This window comes from Anarrhichthys ocellatus, unplaced genomic scaffold (genome assembly GCF_004355925.1).
Source record: "Anarrhichthys ocellatus isolate YVR2014 unplaced genomic scaffold, GSC_Weel_1.0 scaffold1, whole genome shotgun sequence".
NCBI classification, from domain to species: domain Eukaryota; kingdom Metazoa; phylum Chordata; class Actinopteri; order Perciformes; family Anarhichadidae; genus Anarrhichthys; species Anarrhichthys ocellatus.
In genome coordinates, this window is record NW_022280031.1 from 9484235 (window position 1) to 9509613 (window position 25379).

General features: G+C 41.9%; 1 protein-coding gene across 11 annotated transcripts in view; it reads right to left on the minus strand.

The window, feature by feature from the left end:
- Positions 1-8006: 8006 nt before the first annotated feature.
- Positions 8007-25379, minus strand: part of tfeb (transcription factor EB) — a 30122-nt gene continuing 12749 nt past the window's right edge. For 9 of the 11 annotated variants that reach the window (XM_031844069.1, XM_031844042.1, XM_031844005.1 and 6 more), the window contains 10 exons: positions 21512-21616; positions 20943-21125; positions 18416-18514; positions 18011-18199; positions 17234-17323; positions 12947-13064; positions 12740-12796; positions 11704-11779; positions 11454-11610; positions 8007-11374 (listed from right to left, as the gene is read on the minus strand). In XM_031844069.1, coding sequence (XP_031699929.1) covers positions 10799-11374; positions 11454-11610; positions 11704-11779; positions 12740-12796; positions 12947-13064; positions 17234-17323; positions 18011-18199; positions 18416-18514; positions 20943-21125; positions 21512-21541 — 1575 coding nt within the window. In that variant the 5' untranslated portion in view covers positions 21542-21616 and the 3' untranslated portion in view covers positions 8007-10798. The remainder of the gene's footprint in view (positions 11375-11453; positions 11611-11703; positions 11780-12739; positions 12797-12946; positions 13065-17233; positions 17324-18010; positions 18200-18415; positions 18515-20942; positions 21126-21511; positions 21617-25379) is intronic. The other 2 variants (XM_031844077.1, XM_031844087.1) reach the window with 2 other exon arrangements.

A 25379-nucleotide genomic window follows, 5' to 3' on the forward strand; every position in this document is an offset into this window, starting at 1 on the left:
TTTTTGAGTATTAACTGAATATTATAGCAATATTATGAGGAATTTATGCTGAATGTCACACCAAAAAAGTGTGCCGATGTGTGCATCTTGTGGCTTTAAACGATAGATGTATTTGTTCTTCCAAAATTTCAAACACATGAGCTGAAAATGCTGATGTGTTGTATTTTTATTTCTAAAAACAAAATGTACCGTGTGACCCCTTAATTAAGGATCGAGGCCACACTTACCAAGTAGAAGACATTCAATCTAGCAAAAATGTGATTCAGTGAGTATTACTACTACTACTACTGGAGCCCTGGAATAAAACAAAGAATGAAAAGTGGCCTTAATTTTGCAAAATGGCGGATCCTCTCTGCCTGACCAAATAAGCCCTGTAGACTGTTGAACACTTTGTGAAAAATCCCTTTTAAATAAAACAGCTGCTTTAAGAGAAGAATAACAACCGCCTTCGCTCTGCTTTCACATCACAGCACTTCGCCCCCAAAAGCATTTTACTACTCCTGAAATTATGCCCACCTGGCATCACTTAAAGTCACTTAATTAATAATTTATCAATACATTTGAAGTGATTAAAATTCATGACCAGAAAGTGTTTTTAAAATAGTGCCCTTGTACCCTCAGGGTGTCCAATCAGTGCATTGCGTTCGTTAGATCAGGAAGGAATAATTAATTGTACCTGAATGTTTAGTGGGGTCAGGCAGTGGGGGCAGGATGCCTACAGCCCTGAGTTGTGTGTGTGTGTGTGTGTGTGTGTGTGTGTGTGTGTGTGTGTGTGTGTGTGTGTGTGTTTGAGGAGGGAGGGTGTTAGTTACAAGCACCACAACACCTTTGTGTGGAGTCAGATCCAGTATGCAGACAGCTCACTCTATTCCACGTGTATTTATATTTATACCATTAACACAGACACAGACACACACACACACAAACACACCTCTGGTAGCATCCTGTGATTTTTTTCTGCCACCCTGTCATCACCTTCTTGTCATCTCTGCCCTTCCTCTTTGTCTCCATCATCAACCTCTGTTGGAAAGGGGAACAGCCATTAAGTAACCATGATTTAGACGTGATGTCAAAGATCTGTCACTTACACACACACACACACACGCACACACACACACACACACACACGCTCACGACATGATTGACAGCTTAGAGGCTCCTCGCTTGGTCAGCATAGGGGTTAGCACATGGAGACACATAGTACCATACATGCATACACATGTGGATAGTAACTAAGTCGATTTACTCTAGTATTATGTAAAATGTTTAAATACTGATTTTATATTTAAGTATTACAATTTTGTGCAATTTTGAGCTTGTACAGCATTACATTTCAGAGGCAAATAATACCAACTATATTTATGTTAAGGCTGCGGTTACATAATTCTACATCCAGAATAAGATCAGCGTAAAAATATCAGTCACTTAATTTGTACAGCACTTTGCATACAGCTCAAATCCGTTCAGAGAGAGAAGTATTCAGATGTTTTACTTGAGTAAAATTATTAATGCAGAAATGTAAAAGTACTCTTTTACAGGTAAAAGCTCTGCATTCAAAGTATTCTGTAAGTATCAAAAGTAAAAGTACTCATAATGCAAAATGGCCTCTTTCAGAGTGTTATTTTTTTTAATCATAAATTAATATTATTGGAATATCAAAAGTAATTTAACAACATATAAACAGTATTTTAGTATTATCAAGGTGGAGCTTATATATTTACAATGTTCTATACGTTGGGTAGTGCATATTTATATATCATGTGTTTTACGTATAAAATCTTGATCTGCAAACTATAACCGTGAAATAAATGTAGTGGAGAAATATTTACCTCTATAGGTTGTGGTCTGGTGGAAGTCAAGTAAAGTCCAAGTACGTGAAAATGATTTCTCAAGTGCAGTACTTAAAATTGAGAAAAAGGAATAGGAAACTTTAAAGATTGACCAGTAATGCACACTAAAAACAGAAATAAGGTTGTTGTTGTTTTTTTCAAATATCCAATATGTATTCAATCAAAGCATCACCTGGATGGCTTGAAACATTAAAATGCTTATTCATTAATGCAATAATAATGTAACACTCTGAAAGGGAGCTTTCTGCAATACGAGTACTTTTACTTGTCATATTTTAATGCTGATATTTCAACGTTTTCTTTAAATGCAATCTTTTTAAATTGGGGTGTTCCTATTTCAGATTTAAAGATGCAGACCAGGTACGGGGGATTACTAACCTGCTTTTGAAAACTTTGAAACTTGAGCTGAACACTGAAGGGACCAGAGGAGGGCAGAGGGGTGATGGAGAAGCGCCTCTGCAAAGAAAGACAAGTGCCATGGAAGGTCTAAATAAGGAACATGGTGTGTCTTGCCATAAAGGTGAGCAGACCGGTCTGTGTTTCTCCGTCCTCTCATGTATAATACATCTTTCTCTGTTTCACCCCAAGGTTCAGAAGCCCAGGGCCCCAGAGACCAACACAGTCTTTTAAAGATATGTGCTCACTTAATCACTGAAGAAAAGGGCCCCTAGAGCTAGCCTAATATTATAATTAATTAATTCAACCAAAGAGGGGTATTAAATTTCCTCCCTCTTAGGATATCAGCTGAATACATTGACCTTTGTGGAAATCGCCCTCTAATTCGAATCAGGTTTTCGAGCCGCTTACAGACTAAACTTGTTTCTTTTTCCCTTCTCCCGTCTTTCGGTTCTCTTTGTCCATACGAGTTTGTGCAAAAGAGTCAGAAAGCTTCACATGCGAGGGTGAAGCTATGTGTGTAAGGGTGCAAGTTTGTCTCTACACTGTTCCTCCATTTTGTGTCTTGTGATTCATGCTTTGCTTTGTGTGCCTCTCCAAGATCATGCATGTGAGTGTGTTGCTGAGCATATGTAGGTGTGTGTGTGCACAAAAGTGCGTGCTAGTGATCCCTAGTTTTATCTCCCTGCTGTAACACAGAAAAGAACAGAAACTTTTCTTATTACCGGAGAGAGTGGTAGAATAGCAGGCAGCTAAGTCTCTGTCTATCTCTGTCTCTTTCTCAGCGGTGTAGCTGACTCCCCAGTGTACTCAGGGTCTTCAGTAACTCTGACTGAAGTTCAGAGGGGTTAGGTAGTATACTCAGGAGGAAGAGGGGAGACAAGAGGGAGGGGGGGGGGGGGGTGTTAAGCAGGATTGTAACGGTGGCAGTTTTAAAACAAAACTTTAAATCTCCACCTACGAAAGAGAGAGAGATAGAGAGAGAGCGGGAGGACAATGGCGTCATGTGGCGTGCCGTTATCTTCAGGTCTCTGAAAGGCAGGAGAAGAGAGGATGAGAATAAAAAGAAGCTTGAAGAAGGGCATAAATGTGATAACAGCTGTGGGCTGTATAATCTATGCTGCTTTTCAGGGAGGTATGGAAAGAAAATGTCAAATCTTTGCGACCTTCAGATTTTAAGTTCAGTGAAACGGCTTCTCACTCACAACAACACCAAACGAAATGGAAGAGGATTTGCAAGATGGATGGATGAATGGATGAGTGGATGGCTGGGTGGATGGATTGGCTGATAGAGAAACAAACACAGCAAAAAGAACAAATATATGTCAGGAGCTTAGGTTTGAATGAATCCTGTGCGCCAGACCATTAGTTAGTCGGTAATCTTCATGGTTTTTTTTGCTTGTCAAGGACGATGATATTGTCCATCATTCGAGGTCCCGCTCAAGATAAATTCTCAGTCTGAAAAAAAAACCTGCAATGAAGACATGATGCGGGATTCATCACTCTCATAGCCACTCCGTCAGCTGCCAGAGGAAAGGATGGAGTAGTTAACCTTCAAAATGTGACAAATTCTATGTCAGATGCATTATTTATCATAATACAGATAAGCTTAATTTAACACCCCTCCAACCAACCCATAAAAATAAGAGATGTTAAGGTATTTGTGTTCCATCTTTGATCATTCAAACAGCCGAACAACAGTTTGCCCATTATGTTCCCGGGTAGCCTGCCGGTGGAATTTAGAGAAGACACCGTGTCTTAATTTTACAGAGGTTGCACCAGATGCTCTTTCTGTCAGTGGATGACATTCACTGCAATTCAAACAACATATTAATTTTCAGTGTTAAGAAATGTCAGTCAGGCCTTGTTGGGCTTCTGCTTTAACTGTGTTGTGGACCACTAACTCCCCCTACTGGCCATCTAGATGGAAAGACTCTTTTACAGCAAAGGAGGAGAAATTACTGTAAGAATCCAGGATACATGGACTTAATTTTGGTACAAAATGTAATTTCAGCAATAAAGAAGTGACGATGAAATGACTTCTAATTTATTTTTCATGATGTTGGGGGAAAATCTAAATTATAGCTTTTGCAAAATGTACTTTTTTTTTTTACACTTGTTTCAAAAGAACAAGAAGTCAAAGACTCATTTTAGATTTTAAAGTGAACTTGCTGCAGTATATATGCATGTGCGATCAGTGACTCAGCTCAGCACCATACACTTTTCTCAGCAACTATCTTACTCTGTGCAGGCCACATCCAGTAAATCTCCATACAAGTCACTCCTCATCTCTCTTCTGCTTCTTCATCTGCTGCAGAGGAAAGTTAAAAGATAAAAGTTAGAATGAACGATAACGACTCATACCACAGCCCACCACCATTCACCCGGTTCTCACCTCTCCTGCTACTCATCTCTTTACCTCCACACACATGAAAAGACTGATTCTTCCACGCCACACTTAATGGCGGGGACATTATTCATCTCTCCAGCCAATTTGAGATACTTTTCTTTCAGGAATAGTGGCGCGAGGGGTTGAAGGGAGTCAGCGAGGAGTATTAAATATGTAGAGGAAGATGGACAAAGGTGCAGCAGAATAAAGAGGGGCAGGAGAGGTGGGAATGAAGAAGGACACCGAGTGTGTGGGGACAGAGTTAAGACCGAGTAAGTTAGTGAGAGACTGTAAGGTAAAGAGAAAGGAAGGAGTTGTCGCCTTGACTGTGTGAAGGGTGTTTGTGAACTCTCAGTTTTGACCTTTCAAAGAGACAAAGACACTTTTACGATGCCTTGCTGCCTTTATTCAACCCTTTTACACACTCGACTGAAATCCAATACAGATAAAAATCTGAATACTTCTGAAGTGGAAGGCCATCAAACATACACTGTGTAGAATAACGGAAACAACTAAATCACTTTGGAAATAGATTGGAGGAATTAAGAGTTTCAGAGGTGCCCCCAAAACTTTAGAAAAAGCTTCAATCTGCAGTGCTCATGAATTATGGAGCTAAAATCAATGTTGTGTCATGGTGCCATCTTCATTAGAGGCTTTTTGATAGTGGGCCATCAGGTCTTACAGGAGTATGTATGCCTGCAAAAGCTATAACAAGTGTCTCCAATCTCTATCTGTGTGGTAAAAGCCAGTATCTTTGGTGTGACTTCCAGTCTGCCTGTCAGGGAGAATGTACGGTGTGTGGCCTGAGCAGAAGAGATCATAAAGCACTGTGATTGACGGTATCTTAATGGAGGACGACGGATCAATAAGCAATATCAGCAGGTTTTAATTCAAGGCAACACACATAAACCTTTACCAACTTCACAATGTCACTCAGTGTTCATAAAAGTTTTCTCCACATCCCCTCGGACAAAAAGAGATAAATCCATCAAAAAGTCGTCTCAGTTTTATAGTCCTACCTCCCTCCTCTCTTCTTTCCCTCCTTATACCCCCCCTCATCTCCATTTTGATGTCTGTCTATTAGCAGAGGGTGAGGCCTTTCCTGGTCTCACATCCAGGGGCTAAATTAGCTCAATCAGCCCCCTTTCACCTCTCTTCCGTGGGCTTCAAGCTGAGTGACACACTGCTCCCCTGGGAGGGAGGGAGGACACACACACACACACACACACGCACACACACACACACACATGCATACGCATGCGCACACACACGAACGAGCCCAGCGGCCAGAAGAAGACTATGGGGGGAGAGAGTGTAGTGGGGGCAGGTAGAGGGGGACGTTGAGGTGAGGAGACAGGATGAAAAGGAAGATTGGTTGGAGGAGAGAATGAAGCGTAATTTCTCCTCGCTCTGATAGAGGATCCATCCTCAGCTCTGAATGGAGCTCCTTGTTGAACACAGAAGAGAGAAACCTCAGTGATTATTTTACTTCTCCCTCTTCCTCACCCCGCTGGAGGGCATGCTGGAGCTCACGGTGCTGTGCCAAACCCACTTCAAGAGGCCTAACCTTCAGAAAAAGAGGTGATGAGTGTTTCTCAGTGTGTGTCCTCTCACACCACAACCAGCACACTACGCCAGGGCCGAACTCTGCGTTCCCATTTCAACATTTTTCAAATTGCACCTTCATGTTTGATTTGTCTCAACCCTTCTCTCTGCCCCTGACTAAACAGCCACCCAAGTATCTGTGGAAGTGCAAGGCAGGCACTTCTGCTGCGTTAATAGCAGAGCGTGTATGTGTGCTGGCGGGGGAGGGGGGGGGAGAGGAGATGGGCGAAAAGGTGGCGATCGGAGTGAGCCATAAGATCTACTCTTTGCAGCTCTACAGGGATTTATTAGACTGGGGAGTACATTAGCATCATAAAGACTCGGGAGAATGGGCCTGTGGATGGGCTGCAGACACCACCACTACACTTAAACATGCTCAGCAGCATCAGTCAGTGTGTGTGTGTGTGTGTGTGTGTGTACGGAGAATAAGATTACCCCGATTTAACTTAAGAAAGGCTGTTAAATGGTTTTATGGATCATCCAGAAGCAGCCCTGGACTAATACATCAGGAGATGTATGAAAGAGATGCAAAAGAGGAAAAAAAGAGGACAAAAAAAGAAGGCAGGTGAAATGTTAAGGGCACCACCTCCAAGAAAATAGGGTGATATTAGCAAATTGGTAGCAATACATGTAATTTGTCAAAAGCTTTATATTTCTCTATGTTAAAACTGCACCGGGAATGCTGTCCTGCTATGCTGGGGTTTTATGACATGGCAGGGAGACGGGGCAAAAAAAAGCAATCGAAAGGCTTTGCTGCTGTTTTCGCCGTGCATTACTCAACTTTGCTCGCCATTTGTGAACAAGCTCAAATTAATGTTGGAGTTTTAAGAAGTACTTAAGAGGTAAAAAGCACAGCAGCTCAGTCTCTTCTGTGACAGCGATACCAAACAGTTTGAGACACAGGGAGCGTGCTCTACATTATGGATCTCTGGTGCTCTCTGGTGGACATATAATGTAACAACTTGAATTAATGTCTGCCTATATATGCCAAAAATTACAAAGACAGTGAGAGAAACACTAACATACACAATATATGCTCAGAAAATATTCACATACTTTCACTATCTTACATTTGACTAATGAACAGGACATGGACATTTGACCATCGTCTAATCTTTGATTACACTTTAACTGTGTTGTTACAAAATCCATCTCTCAGAATAGCCACGTTTCCCAATAAGATGTATTATTTCATTTATATTTGATTTTATTTTAAATGCTTAAGGGGCATTACAATTTATTTAGATACATGTGGATTTCTGCACCAAATTTCCAAACTTTTCTTCCTTCACTTTAGGAGGACATTGCAATTACTTACATCAACCTCAACAAGATATAAACCTAAAATGTAATGGTTAAATAAGAGACAGACATGTCTCATGCTTTTTGGCATCCAAACTAATTCTGATATCACAAAATCCTGCTTGTATACTTACACATGTTAAACTGAGATCTAAGGTGAGCACAGAGAAACTTTCCTCCTTCTGGAGATGAATGTGAAAACGGCCTTCTAGTGTCAAACTGTCTTTTCATTTCATTTCATTCCACTCATCATTCTGCACAGTGACGCTCAGACAACAAGAAGCAAACCACCTGTTTGAGAGGAGGGAGACTTTAACCTTGTGGGGACCAGACATTTGTCCCCAAATGGAAGTTGAGCCCCCTCAATGTGACAATATATTGATATAAGAGCGCACACACACACACACACACACACACACACACACTTCTTAAGTCGCATAAATAAGAAACACAAAGTCAGAGAATGGATTCTGGTAAAACATTTTATATTCTCAGTAAAATCAGAACCACTTTTCCCTGTGTAGTTTGCTCTGCAGAGCGCCCTCTAGTGGAAGAGTAGAGGAGGCCCGAGCAGCTCTTTGGAGTGTTGGCAGGGTGAAAGTCAACAAAAGTCAAACTGTGGCTGAAAGGGAAAAGGCACAACTCTGGCAGAAAGGCAGTGATCGATGCAGAGTCAGTGATTCCGCGCCAAGGCGACCATGACTCCTCGGCTCAGAGTGTATTTAAAGTCAGTCATCTTCTAGTTTCCATGGAAACCAAAGTCAGGAAGGACGGGAGCATGGCGACCTGCTTCAGTCTGACCAGAACCACTGGGTAAAGCTTACATTCATAAAATGAGCAATTTTAATTCATCAAATCAAATAATCAAGTTTTCTGTCTGGCTCCAAAATTCAAAGTTAAAATAGAGAGAAAAATAAAAACCCAATTATATAAAAATGGCATCGTAAATGTACATAATCTCTTCATCTCGTTAAAGTCAGTTCTGGAAGTTTAGAAATGGCTCCCCGATCCTTCCTCAATAAAACATTGGTGGCCTGTGTGCCTTTACAGTGTGCTTACTGAAAATGGCTCTCAGCAGAAAGGGTCGTTTTGGAATAAAATTATAAAAGAACTAAAAACAACAAATACAAATAAAATACATTTAAGTGGCTTAGTGGCATATAACATCTGACATAAATTGTATTCCATATTCTTCCATGTACAAAGTCGAAATAATGATGTTTCCAGTGCTTTGAGAGATAAAATATACAACAAACTATAATAAAGAAAACAAACACTTCTTTTAATCAAAAAAGAAAAATCACCATCAAAGTTTTTTTTCCTACCTTTAATCAGTACTGATCATAAGCTATATCAAATCAAAGCCAAGCCCCAGGTCTACCACAACAGAGATACAACTCAGGTCCACCTCAGCCCTCCCTAACCACCACAGCTGCAGCCAGTGGGATAACACATTCCCTTTAGGTGGCAGTTTGAAAAGCGGACCCGAGTTTTACCTCTGCAGCCGGCAGCTTCAGTCGACTCGTCAGGGGAGAGACTGAAGCACAGGAGACTTGTTAACATGCTGATTTGAAAACAGCCTCAAGGCTGCACTGTTTTTATTGTATGCATGTGAACACTATACCGCATGTGTGCAAACTACTGGGTGAGCATCTGCACGTTTAATGCACGCCTGCTTGTGAACCGAGTGAGAGTGTGAATGCATGCAGTGAGTGCTGGTGTTGTGTTTTAACAGTGGAGATTACACAACTTCTGCTGTCAGAAACAAACTAGATCTTTCTCTCTCCAGGATTAAACCCTGTCACTTTCATTTCGTTCACCCGGGCCTCGCAAGCAAGCTGGTTCCTACAAAGACAATTAGTGAGAGAAAAATGCAATGTTTATCTCCTGCAACAACGCCGGTATAGACGGTACAGAAGCAAACCCTAAAGCGTCAACAGGCCTAATTGAAGTTAATACTAAAACTAAAATACTGGTGGTGATCTCCAACCTATAAAAAAAAAAACATGCCTTTGAGGAGCTGCAGCTGCAAAAATGAAAAGGCACATTGATAGAGGCTGTGAGCCGGACATGGTTCAGGTTAACATCTGCTACTGCTTAAAAATGATCCGGCTTGTGTATTCTGTTACAGTACCTGAGTATTTTGACACCTCACAGTTTGAGGACGACACGCTGTATTCTGAAGACCATCCAAATGTTTTCTCTATTCTCTCCACAGTAAAGGTCATGACTGTGTCAAATGTTAAAGGTGTGGGAACTGGGGGACAGCAGTGTGTGTTTGTGAGAAGGCAACAATTACAGCCAGAAGTGGGCTAGATGCAATAAATTAAAGGGGCTTTGCTGACAAGCTGGATTATCTGCCTCCTCCAGTGAGTTTTTAAATGTTCCCTAAAATGTGGGCGTTTGAAGAATACACTTTGGCTTAGCAGGCTATCACAGATCTGTTTTGGAACATCGAACACCAAACAGCTGGTGCTAGAGGCAAAAGCCAACACTAGCATAACAGATTGAGGAAGAGAACAATGTGACTGGACTGCATCCCCTTAAGATAAATTATGCATGCAGGACCATGAAGCTGTTTCCATTTTATTCACTATCGTTCATTCAATTATTTATGGTTACTAAAAGAGGTTGATGTAAGGAGAAAATAACCTCTATCAAGTGAGACAATGCACTTGGTTGTCCTTGCATCTGATAACTTAAATCTAATTAACTGCTGGTTTTGTCCCTTGTTTAATTATGATTCAGAGCCACCTTTATGGAAACAAGGCCAAGTGTGCAATATAACTCCTGAGCTGGCAGTATTGTTTCACCCCTTGTAAAAGCTCTGTTGGGCAAAGTTTCAAGCTGCTTAGTTCATCTCACATGCGCTTGTGTGGGTGTGTGTGTGTGTGTGTGTGTGTGTGTGTGTGTGCAAACGTTTGCACTATACAGAATATTTTAAACTGCACGATGGCTGTGTACCTCCTTTTGGTTGTGCCGTTAAGGGCCGGGTGTAATTCTACTACAAATGAGTGTCATTGGTGTGTGTTCAAATAATGTGATGGGTATAGTATGTGTATTGGTGCGTGCTGGGTGAATGATGTCACGTCTGGTTGCCGTTTCCTTTCTGTTGTATGCACTGCAAATGTATTGTGCCGACGTACCATCACTTTTTGATGTTGTTTTACATTTTCACTGCTACCTTTCTGAAACCTCTGCCTGTGCTTGTTTCCTGCGTTTGTGTGACTGAATGTGTGTGTTTGTATGCACGTGTCTACAGTATGTCTCCATCCTCTATGCTGAAGCTGGATCTGCGGCTGGAGTCCACCGAGGCTTCAGGCGACATCGCAGAGAGCAGTGGGTCTCCTCCAATAGGGGACAAGGGCTCGTCCATCATCAGGAAGCCCAGCTCGCCTCTCCTCCCCTGGACGTCCAGTCCACCCAGGTCGCCTAACCCCGACATGCCGTCTGAGAAGCCGGGTATCCCATCACACAAGTCAAGCGACTGAGTAAAGTCAAAGGGCTGGGAGCTGCCTACAGCTGGGTACTGGATGGGTGGCTGGGGCTGCTGCAGGTGTTGGGGGAGCGGTGGCAGCTGTCTGGGCTGTTGCTGAACCTGGCCCTGGTGATGGAGGTGGGTCTGCTGGAGGAAGTGGTGCTGCTGGGCCTGGGGATGAGCCTGGTTCTGGTGTAGGTGCTGGGGCTGGTGGTGGGCTTGTGCCATGGGGTGAGAGAGGTTCTCCTCTGGGCTGGTCTCTTGTTTTACATAAGAAGCCATCGGATCAGTCGGGTTCAGGGCAGAGGGAGAGGTGCTGGGCAGGCCATGTATACGAGCCTGCATCTCCAACTCCTGTAGTCAGAGGGCAACATCGTCAGTCTCAATGTATTTGCTGCGATTGTGTTTCTCTGCATGCGTGTGTGGGTGTTACCTGGATGCGTAGCATCAGTTGTTTATTGGCCATCTCCATCCTTTTGAAGTTATTTTCCACCTCTCTGGATCTATATGCGTCCTTCTGCATGCGTTTGATGTACTCTACAGACGCCCGCAGTATAGTGCCTTTGTTCCAGCGCAAATCACTATGCACACAGTAAAGTATACACAGCCCATTTCATAGATAAGTAACTGGCAGTAACAAACTACATATGCACTGAAAGTACAACGTTATAAAAGCAACTCACAGGTCATTGGTTTTGGGGATCATGGTGCCCAACTCTTTGATACGATCATTGATGTTGAATCTCCTTCTCCTTTCAACTATGGAACAGGCAAGAAAGAGACAAAGGGGAGAGAGGAAAATACATCATGAAGATAACAGTGCCAAGAAATCAAAGGCATGAAAGGCGGCGAAAAAAATAACTTGTTCAAGGAAGATTGTGGCCTTTGGAAGTAAAAAAAGTGAATTATTAAGTATGTATAGCATCCATACAAACAGTAAACATGACACAGGGCTGCACTGTGGTGCATATATGAGGATATATGCAGATAAGCACATAATGGGTACACGGTAAAGGACAAAAATGGACAAACATTTAGGGGCGTACACACACACACACACACACACACACACACACACACACACACACACGCACGCACACACGCACTTAAGTGCCAGGACAGCAGAAATTACCAGGTTAACCATCCACCCACTAGTTGCACTGTCAGCTAAATCAGCGAAAGGCTATAAAAAACAGTTTTTTGCAAGAGACCGATTATGGTGGGTGTGGGTGTGGGTGTGTAAGCATGAATTTCTTTCTAAGGGTATGTGCAGTACTGCTGATGAGAAAGTAGAAAAGGAGGTATATCATTTGGGTAATGTACGGAAGCCCTAACATGATTAAAAAAGCTTTAATATAGTTACCTCGAGAAAACGACATTTAAGTCGTTATCACAAGCAAAAAAAGGTATATAATATAAAGTAATCCATTGTATTTTATTTCCATATCTTTATTTTGTATGTACCCTTCTTAACACCTTATTTTGAAAACTGGATGTGTATTATTCTGCTAACTTCACCAAGTCCATCACCGTCAGCTCGATCTGGGTCATTCAAACACATTTACTGTTGTCTGATTTGACCCAAACATTTTAAGTAATAAGAGTAAATTACCTTTTGCTTTCCTGTGATAACAAAATAAACTTGTGCATATAAAAAGGGTTTGAATCCTGACCGTTTAGGGCTTCCGTAGTAAAGAGCATGCTGAGGGAAAGACTTACTCAGATTGTGGTTGTCTTTTTTCTGCCTCTCCTTGGCCATGGCACGGGCTTCTGTAACTTTACAATAACAAAAAGCGATTAACTAATGGCTGAGACGGTGCCATTTCTCAACAGAAACAGTTCATCAATGGTGTCAACAAATGCTACAACATATATTACAGGACAAGGTTTGATCTTAGTAGTTTACAAAGTGTAAAACTTTCGCACCTGTCAGTTCTCGTTTGACGGTCAGGTTGGCAGGACAGGAGTTGCTGGTCATAGCAATGGCTGGACCCTTCATCCCCGGACCTGTATACACATCCAGGTGACTGCTAGACAGGGGGAGCTGGGGAGCAAACCAACAACATGAAGTGTACTTTAAAATAATCACTTACACTGTGCAGAATGAAGGAGCAAGTAGAGTGAGAAAACATTGATGTACACCTCGATGCAATGCTGTGTTGTCCATAAACAGATTGGTTGTGAATGAAGCTACTCAAAAGCACAACCAGTTGATCAAGGAGTAAAGTGAAAATCAACTCACACACACACCCACACAACACAATGGCATTAATGCTTCTTTCAAAGTCCACAATTTAACTGAATGTTGAACTTAATGAACTTATAAAAAAGGCATTAAAACAGAAAGTAATGCTGAATCAAACTCAGGTCACACTGGTCTTACATCTAGATTATACATCTCTTTCCTAGACTACACATTTACAGCTCCATACACCTCGGTAAGTATCTTCATAAAGGCAGTGTTCGTGTTTAGTGTGCTGTAAAGAACAGATAGCATAAGATAATGCCATAATATCACACCTAAGAGTAGCCTGCCAAACACGCAGTAATGATTGACTATCATCCTCCTGTGCCTTATCTCTCTCTCTCTTTATAGCTTGATTCTCTCCTCTGCCTTCTCCAGCTCCTGAACCCACACTTGTGGAGTGGGGTCTCAACTCTTGCACTTTAGACGTTGTATAAAAGCTGCGATTTAATGTTGTATGGACTCCTAAAGAGACGTGATTTCCATTTAATTGCACTGTATAGTTTTGAGTGCGATGGACTTTTGATGCCTTGTTACAAATCGTATCGTATGCCCTGAAGTGAGGGCAAATGTGACACCGCTAATGATGCCTGAAAGATAAAGAATTTGAACTTAGATACCTTATCTGTTGGCTACTGTAAAATGTGAGCTCACACACACACACACACACGCACACACACACACACACACACTTCATCAGGTTCACATGATACGCTTTGTTAAAAATCTCACAAAAGAGTGTGGAGATGAAGTATAATCTTCACTAGTGAGGAGGAAATGATATTGTTGTGGTTTACACTTTTGCCAACTGTATTTGCATGTTAAGCTGTTAAGATATGGAAAATCACATCTTTTTCAACATTTGTTTAAGTGTTTCGTTGATCTTCATCAGTGTTTCCCACAGGAAGTTGGAGACTGTGATGGGTGGACCGCAGACCCTGTAGGGGGACCGGGGCAATGTTCGCAGGGGTCTACAAGGTCATTTGTACATTTTGAAGTTATATGCATCAATTTTCTGCACTTTGAAAGCAAAATTAAGAGGCTGGAGCTATGCAAAACTTTGTGCACTTGTACAATGTTGTGCTCTAGTAAACAATTTAACCATAAACATATTGGTTGTATAGATATAAATGGTGAAGACACAGCAAAGAAATCACATTCCCAAAGCATGGTAAACAAGTTTGGGGTCCCTCCTTTTTAAGACGGGTCTCAGAACCCGACAGTTGAATAGTTCAAAAGCTCAATATTTCTGGTTCATTATGAAACTGTGGTGGGCCTACCTAGACTGTGACATTCAACTACACTCTACAGTTGGGGAAAAAACTGACATAATAACTGCTTTCTGCTGTTAGTTTTAAAAAGAAAACTGTGAATCATTATAAGTGACAACAACCCAAATCAAATCTGATCATAATGCCCCACCTTATTAAGGTTACTTCATGTTTTCTGCTGAAAAAAAAACTGTTACAAATACACTTTTATTCCCAGCCTCCTCTATGCTTCTGCACTGAGCTTCCATATCCAGGCCAGACAGCCTGACTCTCACAATGCAACACTCCAACAAGAATACATCTCACTCAATTGAACAAGCAAGTTTGACTGGGACACAGTATATGGCTCAGTTTAACCATCCATACATACTCACACACACTTAAGGTCCGAACTGTTCACTTGTGCCTGGTATTCAGTGGCATTCCCAGCTTTTACTTAACTTTGAGATTCCAAGAATTCCATGGAGTTTGCTGCTTTAATCCCCATCAGGATTAGCAGGTAATTTTTTTCTCACTGGTCTGTCAGTTAGGAATAAGGCTCTGAGATTTGGTTCCACTGTATTTTCACACAAAAAACTGTACACATCATGTGTAGTATGTTCTGATGCAGCACTATTAACATATTGATCTGCGCTTTGAGTTTCTATCTCAGTTGCTTTACTCTTTACTGTGCTGGCTTTACACACACACACTGATCATCCTCAGGGTTGATCATTCGCCTAATCTAATCAATCAGTGTAATGTCAGACACACATATAAACGCATGCAGACACAGTCAGATTGATTAAAGCTATCAACCACAAAGGACATATTATCAGATAAAGCTACAGGAGTTTTTTTGGGGTTTCTCACACACACACACGCACACACACACACACACACACACACAGCGAGTCGGATAGACAACCACACACAATGAGCTGAGCCTGCACTAGTTCAAACTGCTGGTATTTATATTCTAGTTGCATGCTGAACCCTAACATGACGCTTAATATCAACTCAAAAATGCAATAATTCTGTACTTTTAATTCTGATCGTTTTGAGTCTTGCAGAACCGTCCATCACATGCACAAACACAAAAATAAAACCTAAAACCTCCCCCATCACGCCGCCCCTGCTGTGGCTCATTTTATAATCAGGGACCCGAGGCTGGGAGTTAGAGCTGTCACTGCATCCTGTGGTTCACTCAGAATGAAAGCTAAACTGCAACAGTAACCAAAGTCATGCTAAACAGTCTGACAAACAACAGCGCTTCAGTGTCTTACCAGCTGAATCTGTTCTCCTTCAAAAACTTCCACAATGGCATATGTCTTATTCATCTCCTTCATCATCTTCTCCTTCCCTCACTAGGCCAGTGGTGTTTCTTTTTCTCTCTCAGGCACCGGCGCATGCACACGCAGCTGTCTCTGGCACTGCCACCCCTGTCCTGAGAGACTGACCTCGGCAACACCGATCCTGTCTTTCTTCTACCTCCGCTCCCCACCAAACAAGAGTGAACTTTCCCCTAACTGGACTTTCAGCCTGTTTTCCCCTTGCACAAATTGCCCTCATCCCCCTTTCCCTCCTCCCTTCTTTTCCTCCACCTCCCTATCTTCCACGAAACATCTTGTAAACAAGTTGAACTCTAACTGCTGGCAGTTTAATTGTTAATTTTCCCTCAGACACAGAGCACTGTACAGTCCTCGTCTGACATGTCTTCCCTACAGTTCTTAACTACGTCCATCATGGATTAAGGATGGAATGTTTCGTGCTTAAGTCAATTATACACGTTTTCACGTGTGGATGCGAGTTTGAGTTTAGGACACATGCAGGAAAAGACTGACAACAAAGAAAGCCGGTTTAAAGCTACTTTTCAACGGCTGCCTTGCAACATGAAACATGTGTAATGCTTATTGTGTATAGGAATAACAACTGCAACAACACCATCACCATCCCTGATAACAGCCACACAAACTAAGAACGTTATCAATAAATGAAAGGGGACACAGTGAAAGACAGAATCTGAAATAGTGATTGCAGAAAGTACTGAAAAGCTAAATTCTTGATGACTCAACATATCCAACCCTATGACTAAATTAGGGAAGACTCGGCTCATAACCTAAAGTGGACGAGGGTTTCAGAGGACTACACATTCTGTGAATACTGTACATTATAGAATTCTAGAGGTGATGCATTCATGGCACATCCATATATTGTGAGTTTATTACAGTTAACCATTTGCAATCGTTTAATTATGATCTGAAATAAGGTCAATGACTCCAATTCAAGAGATCACTCAAGAAGCAGAAGTTTACCCGGCACTAAAATCATCTTTTGCTGTTAGAAAACAATTTTTATAAAGATTTTACTTGCATATTACTTTTATTTTGAGGGGAAAAAAAAGATGCCAACAAGTATCCTCGTCAAGTTGTGCCAATTTTATTTATATAGCCCAAATTCACAAATATGTCTTAAAGGATTTTTCAATCTGTGAATGATATCGCATCCTGTATTACTAAACCTTCCATTCAAATAAGGACCCCCCCCTTCCAAAAATAAAAAAAACCTTGAACCTTCCTGAAACACGTAGGGAATGTTTGGTGATAATCTAAAATATGTAACTAAAGAAAGGAGTCCAAAGTACATTAGATGTTTAGAAGTTGATAAAAACAAAGGAGTCCTGAAACCACACTTTGTCGGTGGGTTGGTTCTACTTACTGTGTTTGGCATCTGGAGAGGGTCAATGTATGCCTGAATATCGTCGTAATTGGACTGCATGCTGATGATGTCATCAATGACCTCATCCATCTGGAAGAAAAACCCTGGGGTGTCACTTGTATGATTATGACAATTTTAAAGACCTATCATGGATAATTTTAAGACAAAGACTGCAGCTAATGTGCGTTTCCACACAAAGAAGACTGTCACTACTCGAGTGTTTATCGAAGCTCCTGAAACCTGCTGGCATGAAGGCCTCTAGGTGCATGTCTCACTCAAGAGAAGACTTTAAAAGATAACTATCATGTCACGGAAGCTAACTATTAAGACTTATTTTCCTCTCAGAGACTAAAAGAAGAGAGTGGGTCAAAGTCTGACAGGTTCAAAGGGCTGTTGTTCTCCTGTCACTTGTTAAGCTGTAATTACTGTTGCAAAGCCATAATGGAGCGTTTAGATTCCAATGATAGCCAGTCTCAGTTATTGCTAGTTAACCAACACATTCATCCACACACCAACTACAGGACACATTAACACCGATGCATTCACAAATGCTGCTCCAGCCTACCAAAGACCTATTAAATCATTATGATGCTTCCATAAAATGTAGAGATAATGTCACTTTGGGGGCTGTATTCAATCCTCATAATGTTATACAGGAATGTAATTAAGTCACATTTTTGGGATATTTGTTCAATCTGGTTCTTATAAACCTTACTTTATAACATGACCAGGAATAAGTGTGTATGCTACTGTCTGCCCACACTTGCGGGCATCTACCTCTGTCTCCTGGCTGGAGCTGATGTTGAGCATGGCCATGGGGCTGTTGGGGGCGCTGTTTCCAGACATGAGCTGCTCGGTGCGCATGTGTGGGGAGCGAAGGGGTGGGGGGGCAGAAGCTGAGCCCCCTGTAGGTCCCATGTTTGTGGGAGGAGAGGGCGGCACCAGCCCTGCTACTGCATGGATCGTCTACAGAAACAGAGACAGAGAGAGACGGAGAGAGACAGAGAGTGTGAGAGAGAGAGAGAGGGTGATGATGGTGTTAATGAATGAGTACCGGCTTAGATAAATGTACTGCAATACTGTGTGGATTGCTGGACAAACCACACAAAAACACAGAGATGGCTATTTAAATGGAGCGGATCTAATGAGAGACAAACGGAGTAAAAGCATCCAGAAAGGTACCTGTTTGGTGGCAAAGGTGGTGGACAGGAATTCTTTCACCTGTTGCCTCCGAGACTGACGGATGTGGTAGTCTGTAGGATTCTCGAGGTGGGTCTGTACCTGTATTAGGGATGGACAGTAACAGGATGTGATACATTCTTAGTCCATTATTCATTTTGCACATTGATCCAATTCTTAGTTGATACCGTTAATGATTCATTTTTGACTACACTTTGGTGGAAACAGTATATACAAGATTTATAGTAAGTAAGTAAGTAATGTAATGTTGTTTAGAGACACAATATGTGATCCAAATATAAACACAAGGGTTGAAAGCTGCTGTTACTCCCAAACTGACTGAAAACTCTTTAAACACAAGGATTATTACTAAACAATAACCTATAATCTAAATGGTCAAAAATGACAAAATTGGCTTTTAATATATTTGCAGAAAAATAAATATTCAAATGGTCCTGGAAAGAAAATTCAAACACCAGCTTAATCTGCATACATTACAACTTGTACCTCAGGCAAAGATACACTTGGATTCTCTTACAGTGATGCAGCTGTGAGTGTAAGACAACAGCTTTATGTGACCATATTGGCATTTTCACTCCAAATATTTCATTTTGCCAATGAAGTCCACTTTTACTTCTCTGTACTTGTCCCTTACAAATAAACTAAATAAATAAACTAAATAAATAATAATAAATAAAGTACACCCATAGATTTGAGCATATTTTGTAACGGTTCAAGCTCCACAATAAAAACAATGAAACAGTAGTAACACTTGTGTCATCGGATCATCAGAATTGCATTAATACATAAATAGTTAGTGTGTTATATAAACTCAGCATGGTTTAACACTAACATTTAAACACACAGCACACCGAGTATGTGCTTCAGATGTACACCTCATTATCCCTGTCCCGTAACACTGATGGCACGAGGACGTTGCAGCATTAAGTCACTCGTAAAGCCTACAGGAGTAAAGCCACTAAACCCTCTGGTGTGGCTACATAAAGCAATGGGCTGGCCTCATTCCTTCACATCAAAGAGTAAAGCTCAGTAGAGAGCAGGCCTGCTCCCCATTACAACTGAAAAAGACTCAACCCCTCAGTCGTCCAAACCCCCCTCTGTTTTATAACGGCAGGATTATATCAAATGAACCAGAAACTCTTTCAAAAAAAACCCACATGTTTTTAACACCTTAATGCTAATTTGTGTGTGTTTTTTTCTTTACAGCACATATTGACACACTGGCGATTGGCTCACGAGACCCGGAGGCATTTTAAGCCAGAATAACAACTATTCAGTCGTAACTATTTGACCCATTTGGCCCAGCGCTGTCAGCCCACATGAAGTCCAGAGAAACACAGAAGCTCTGAGAGGCTGATGGACAGACAGATCACATTCTCAACAAAATGAAAGGAAAGACACAGACAACTGTAAAGAGTGAGATTTCATAAACACTATTCCACACACACGCACACGCACACACACGCACACACACACACACACACACACACACAGAGTAAAGTGTTGATGCAGCAAATTGCTCCAGTTACCTGTGCATACAAAAGATTTAGAGTTCAAAATACCATAAAGTCACACACACATAATGGAGTATGACGCAAACCCATACACAAACCATCAAAGATTAGGACTCAAACAAGCATCTTTGGAATCAGGCAAAATGTCACTTCAGCTTCATCAGTCCCTGTCTGACTCAGACTATCTACATCGCTCCCGTCTGTCCTATCGCAAAACATGTCAAACATCTCTTATCCGCTCGTCTTCCTCCCCCTTCTGTCTCCCTACCTGCTTGCTGATCCACCGCATTTTTCTCGCTCTGCGTTTTTTTTCAAATCTGTCCCTGATTTTCCCCTGTGTGGCAGTGCTGCCTCGTGAGAGGCCACAATGCCCAAGTGAAGTCCTGACCACCTCCGCTGCGCCCTGCTGCTCAGCAGCATGTGAGTGGATTAATGGAAGTGCCACAGCCCCCTGTCCTTCTGAAACCCCCCTTAACCAACATGTTCTCTCTCTCTCTTCAGCCAATCCCCTCAATGAGATCCGTTTGCAGTGCTTTTGCATGATGACCGGAAATGAGATTTTACTATACACTCATTATTTTATTACAACAGACTGCATGGTGGTCCAGACCGAGTCTGAGAGAAGAGAGTTTGTAGGAGGGAGGGGATTCTGGATCAAATACCCATTATTTTTATTTTCCTGTTCAAAAACTTCTACATACTTCATTCTCAATAAGTCTTTTCCAACCATTCACACACTAACTTAAAACAATATTTCAATTAAGTGATTAGTGTGATTGTTTTCATATCATTGTAAATTCAATATCTTTGACTTTTTGACAAACAAAGACAAAAGTTGTCATCTTGAACATTTTTCACACGTTTCTGAAATTGTATTGGGTTATTGAGTGATTGATTTGATAACAAATAACAAGCTTTTTTTTTTTTTTTGATAACAAGTCAAATAGAGACATTAACTGACAATGAAAATAATAGTTTGTTGCAGCTCGACTGACCTTAAGAACCTCCACGGGGACCTGCATGCTTTGGTTATGCTGTGGGGTGCTAATGGCTGGCGTGGGTGCAGGTGGCCCAGCCATGCAATGCTGCATGTATTGCAGGGCTGCATTCTGCTGCTGATGCTGCTGTATCTGCTGCCTCTCACGCTGCTCCTCTTGCTGCAGCTGGTCTCGCATCAGCTGGACACACAACACACACGTATCACAGGAATGCTCATCAAAGCATTGTGACCTACGTATAAGCTGCCTGTGATGGCAAATGTCTTTTCTCGGCCTCCCTGCTTTTTCAAGAGTGGAAGAGCACAACTGGTGACTCACACATTTATTAAAATCACCCTGTAATAAAATGATGTACAGTAAATATATTACAATATGCAAGGGCCGAATAGCACGGCTAAATGCATCAGTATCAATGGCAGACCCACAAAGCTCTGACATTGACCAGAATACCTTCCTCTCCAGGGTCCACTCGATCAAACAACACTAAAAACAGATTTTGATATTCAAAGCTGATTAAAGGCTTGTATGTGCTGCATATTGGTTGGTGGAGGGTGGTTGTATTGTACCTGCATCCGCAGCCCAATGCGCGAGGCCATTGCTGGGGGGCGAGGGGGCAGGGGAGGGCGAGCCGACGTTAATGCACCGCAGTCCAGCCCGAGAGGTAGAGGAAGCTGTGGAGGAGAAAGGAAGGGAGAGTGAAGTGAGAGCTGAGTCAGAGGAAAGAAAGGGAAACAAATATGGTCTTCAGGGATTCCCAAACAAGAAGAGTAGCCATCAAGAGTGGATGCTGCTGGTCAACTGACCCGGATCCAGTGTGCATTGTTATGGTCGCATTAGCGATAAGGGATAGGAGAAGGGGATGTTTTTTTTGTTTTACATGCGAGCCGTGTCTTTGTGGTTAGATGCTCTTTACATTATATTTGTCTTATGTGTCAGGTTTGTTTAACAGTGAAATTGATCATCAACTGTGATTTGAGCATCATCTTCCTCATTTAAAGAAAAATGATTACAACAGATAACCTCGGTTCAAGCTAATGATGACACTACTATGTCCATTCAAGCTAGGCTAAGTACATCCTGGGCTTATTATGGTCTGCACATAGGTGAGACCGATTCTCATCTAACTCTGGGTAAGACAGCAAACCATCATCATCAGTGAAGGCTCTTTTTACAGACACTTGTAAGTTCTGGGACCTTGTGCTCTTGTTGTCTTGGTCCATCACTGGGCAAGCTGCTGGATCAATCAGCTGTCTTCCCCTCACATGACCTCTATGTTCCTACTGAATTGAATCAAAAGCACCCAGTCATCTTTTGACAAGTTGCTCAAGGGCAGGTTTTCCGACTCCTAATCGTATTTAATTATGCAATGGCTCTGTGTATGCCTTAAAAGCATACACTGCTGTAGTGTCTCTGCCTGCATGAGGACCCGAATAACTGCCTCGAGAATAAATCAGGCTATTTAAAGGATGTGCAGTGTACTCATGCGACGTCTGACCATAAGGCTTTTCATGTTTGGGCGTTGCAATACTTCGCTATGTTTTGACACATTATTCATCCAAAACAATCAGAAAAAAATACAGTGGACATTTCAAAAATGATATCGGATAATATACCAAATGAAAGAATAAGTAAGCTAAGAACCTAACAAACCATTCAAAGATCAATGTATCTAAATAGCTATATGTATTAATTGCATCTTTGTCAATATGAGTTGGATTTAAGACCCATTCCAGAAATAACATATCCCATAAGTCTATTTTCATACGGTCTTTTGTAAATCCATCTTTTCTTTACAAACTATAACAGTAACAAATCCCACTACTGCGCAAATTTGCAATTTGTTTTCTGGATTTCATGTCTTGAATCAAGTAAGGAAAGGGAAACATGGTTGAATTGAAACTGAAATAATCAAGTGGTTAAGGATACAGAAACAGAAATAACAGTAAAATAATAAATTATAGATATTGCAATTGGCCCTGTTGTGCAATTAGAGCAAAACAGAGCACATCTACAGGCTAACATCTCTCCACTCTCTGTGTAGGTCAGACTTTATCCAATAAGATTTCATATGAAATCTCACATTTGAAAGAGGGCACTGGGATGACGTTAAGTTAGAAGTAACTCTGACCGGCCTCCCCCAACTCTGTTCCTCCAAAACAATAAATTGCGAGGTACTTCCTCGATAACGCTGGAGAGGTCATGTGGGAGTCATGTGGTCTTGTTGTTCTTGGGTGATCATGTGAGCAGAAGGACGATGGGGAACACCCACAAACCCCTTACAACACCTCCTCCTCTTTTCTCTCACGCATACACACTCACACATATGTATACTTGCACACACTCAGTGGGGAGTCCCAGGACTGACAGTTCCCCTTCTGCAATGACTTGTGTTCATCCCCTGGACCCATGACTGACTAAGCTCGTCTAGACTCACACAGGTGTGATAAAACCTTTTAAGGGGCAGGTTTCTACTGCTTACTAATGTCTCTGCTGAAGGTAACGTGTTGCGAGACAACTACACACAAAAGAGCAGTGACAGGGATCAGGGTCTAAACAACCAATCGGAATCTGATTCCTCCCGTCTCTCATTAGAAATGCTGTCTGTATATGGTCATAAAGAGCGAAAGACAGAGAGAAAGACAGAGAGAGAGAGCGAGAGAAAAGCTCATTGTGCGTGAGGTACAATAAGAAGGGCAGCTCCTATTGAGGACTGAAGCCGCCTGTTGTCCGAAGTGTACATTTCAGCACCCGAGGGGGCACACACTGCCCGCTTTGTGCCCATTGGATGTCCCACATGAAAAACACACACCCATGCAGAGATGCACATTGAAACACTCCAACACAAACATGTAGCAGAACTTGGACTCGAGGACAGGCCGACTCCACACCAGTAGCTCTAAACTGCCAAAACGGACTGAAATACTCTATTTCTGAAATACTACAGCAGTAGAGACACAATATTCACAAATTGGATTTTCCTATAACACTCACAACTGCTGCTGGTGTTGAAACAACTTTTGTACCGGCTGCTAACATCTGGAGCTTCAGCGACAGGCCCTCTCGTAATAGTCGTAGTAGTCGTCTCTTTCAAGGTTCCTACTTACACTGACAAACAAGTGTGTTTGCACATAAACACCCAGTGGTGAAATGCTGCACAGTGTATTTATAGAGTCTGACAAATGGGGTGATTACATCTCCAAACTCAATCGGCAAGGTAGGAATGCCAGCCAGAGGAAGATGTGCACTCTATGCCTCAAGGGTCTCAAGGGTCTCAGGATACACATGTAGGCTGCACAGACTGCCAAACTCTTAAGGCAAATTTGTGATTGAGTAAAATTGTCATAAAGCACATAGGAATTCTTGAGTTGAGGCCAAAAATCGTTTTGTGTGAGGTCACAGTGATCTTTGACCACCAAATTCCAATCAGCTCAACTTTGAGTGCAAGTGGATGTTTGTGCTAAACAATCCGTTTCTGAGATATCTTGTTCACGTGAACGGACCGGATAGACAGCCCGTAAACATAATGCCCAGCATAACAATGAATACCTGGAGCTTTACATGCTAAACTCCATAAAGCCATAAAGTGAAAACCCCAGCTCTGCAGAGGGAAAATGCTTCTGACACCATGTTCACATAACACTACCTAACTTTCCAACAGTAATAAAGCTATATGCATTTCATATAGCCTTCAACTGTGACTAAGCCGTGACACATAATATAAGTATATACACACTGACGGGATATCACTTCCTGATATCATATAGTGACCCACTGCTACCAGGCAGCATGGTCCCCCACATGGGCCTTCCCATTGCCTGGCATCCACTGGGGTAAGCAGGCATCTTTGACGCAGTAAGAGCACACAACGGCCATTGTGTGTCCAATGCTGTGATGTCACAGCGCCTTCACTTCAAACAGCCAGTGGGAGGATGTAGAGCGGAGGAAGCCCGGGTCAGAGATCCACTCTGGATTGTGCCACAGATTAGTCACAAACACACATGCCAACAAAAAGCTCACAATGGAAACATGGAATAAATTGAAACATGCTGTGCACAGCTTTAGTTCCTTCCTATAGGGCAAATTGTCACGCTCGTACACATTCATAGACGTAAAACACACAAGTACACACACAGTTGTGGGGCAGTGTGGGGCCATGGCACCTGTGCTCAAAGACATGGTGTTAATTTGTGGAGTGTGTATTTTTAGAATTGACTGTGCCATGCCAAGAAAGGCCTTTACAACAGCCTATTGAGCATTTGAATGTGGGACGTGAATATGCACACAGACACTCAGGTGCTCTCTCACAACAAGTCCTGTGTGCATCCACACGAACATGAGGCCACAGCTGCTGCACAAAATTCAAACACAATCTACTGACATATTGACAAGTGCAGACACAAAAATACATCTTATGTCTGTATTCTGATCACAGCA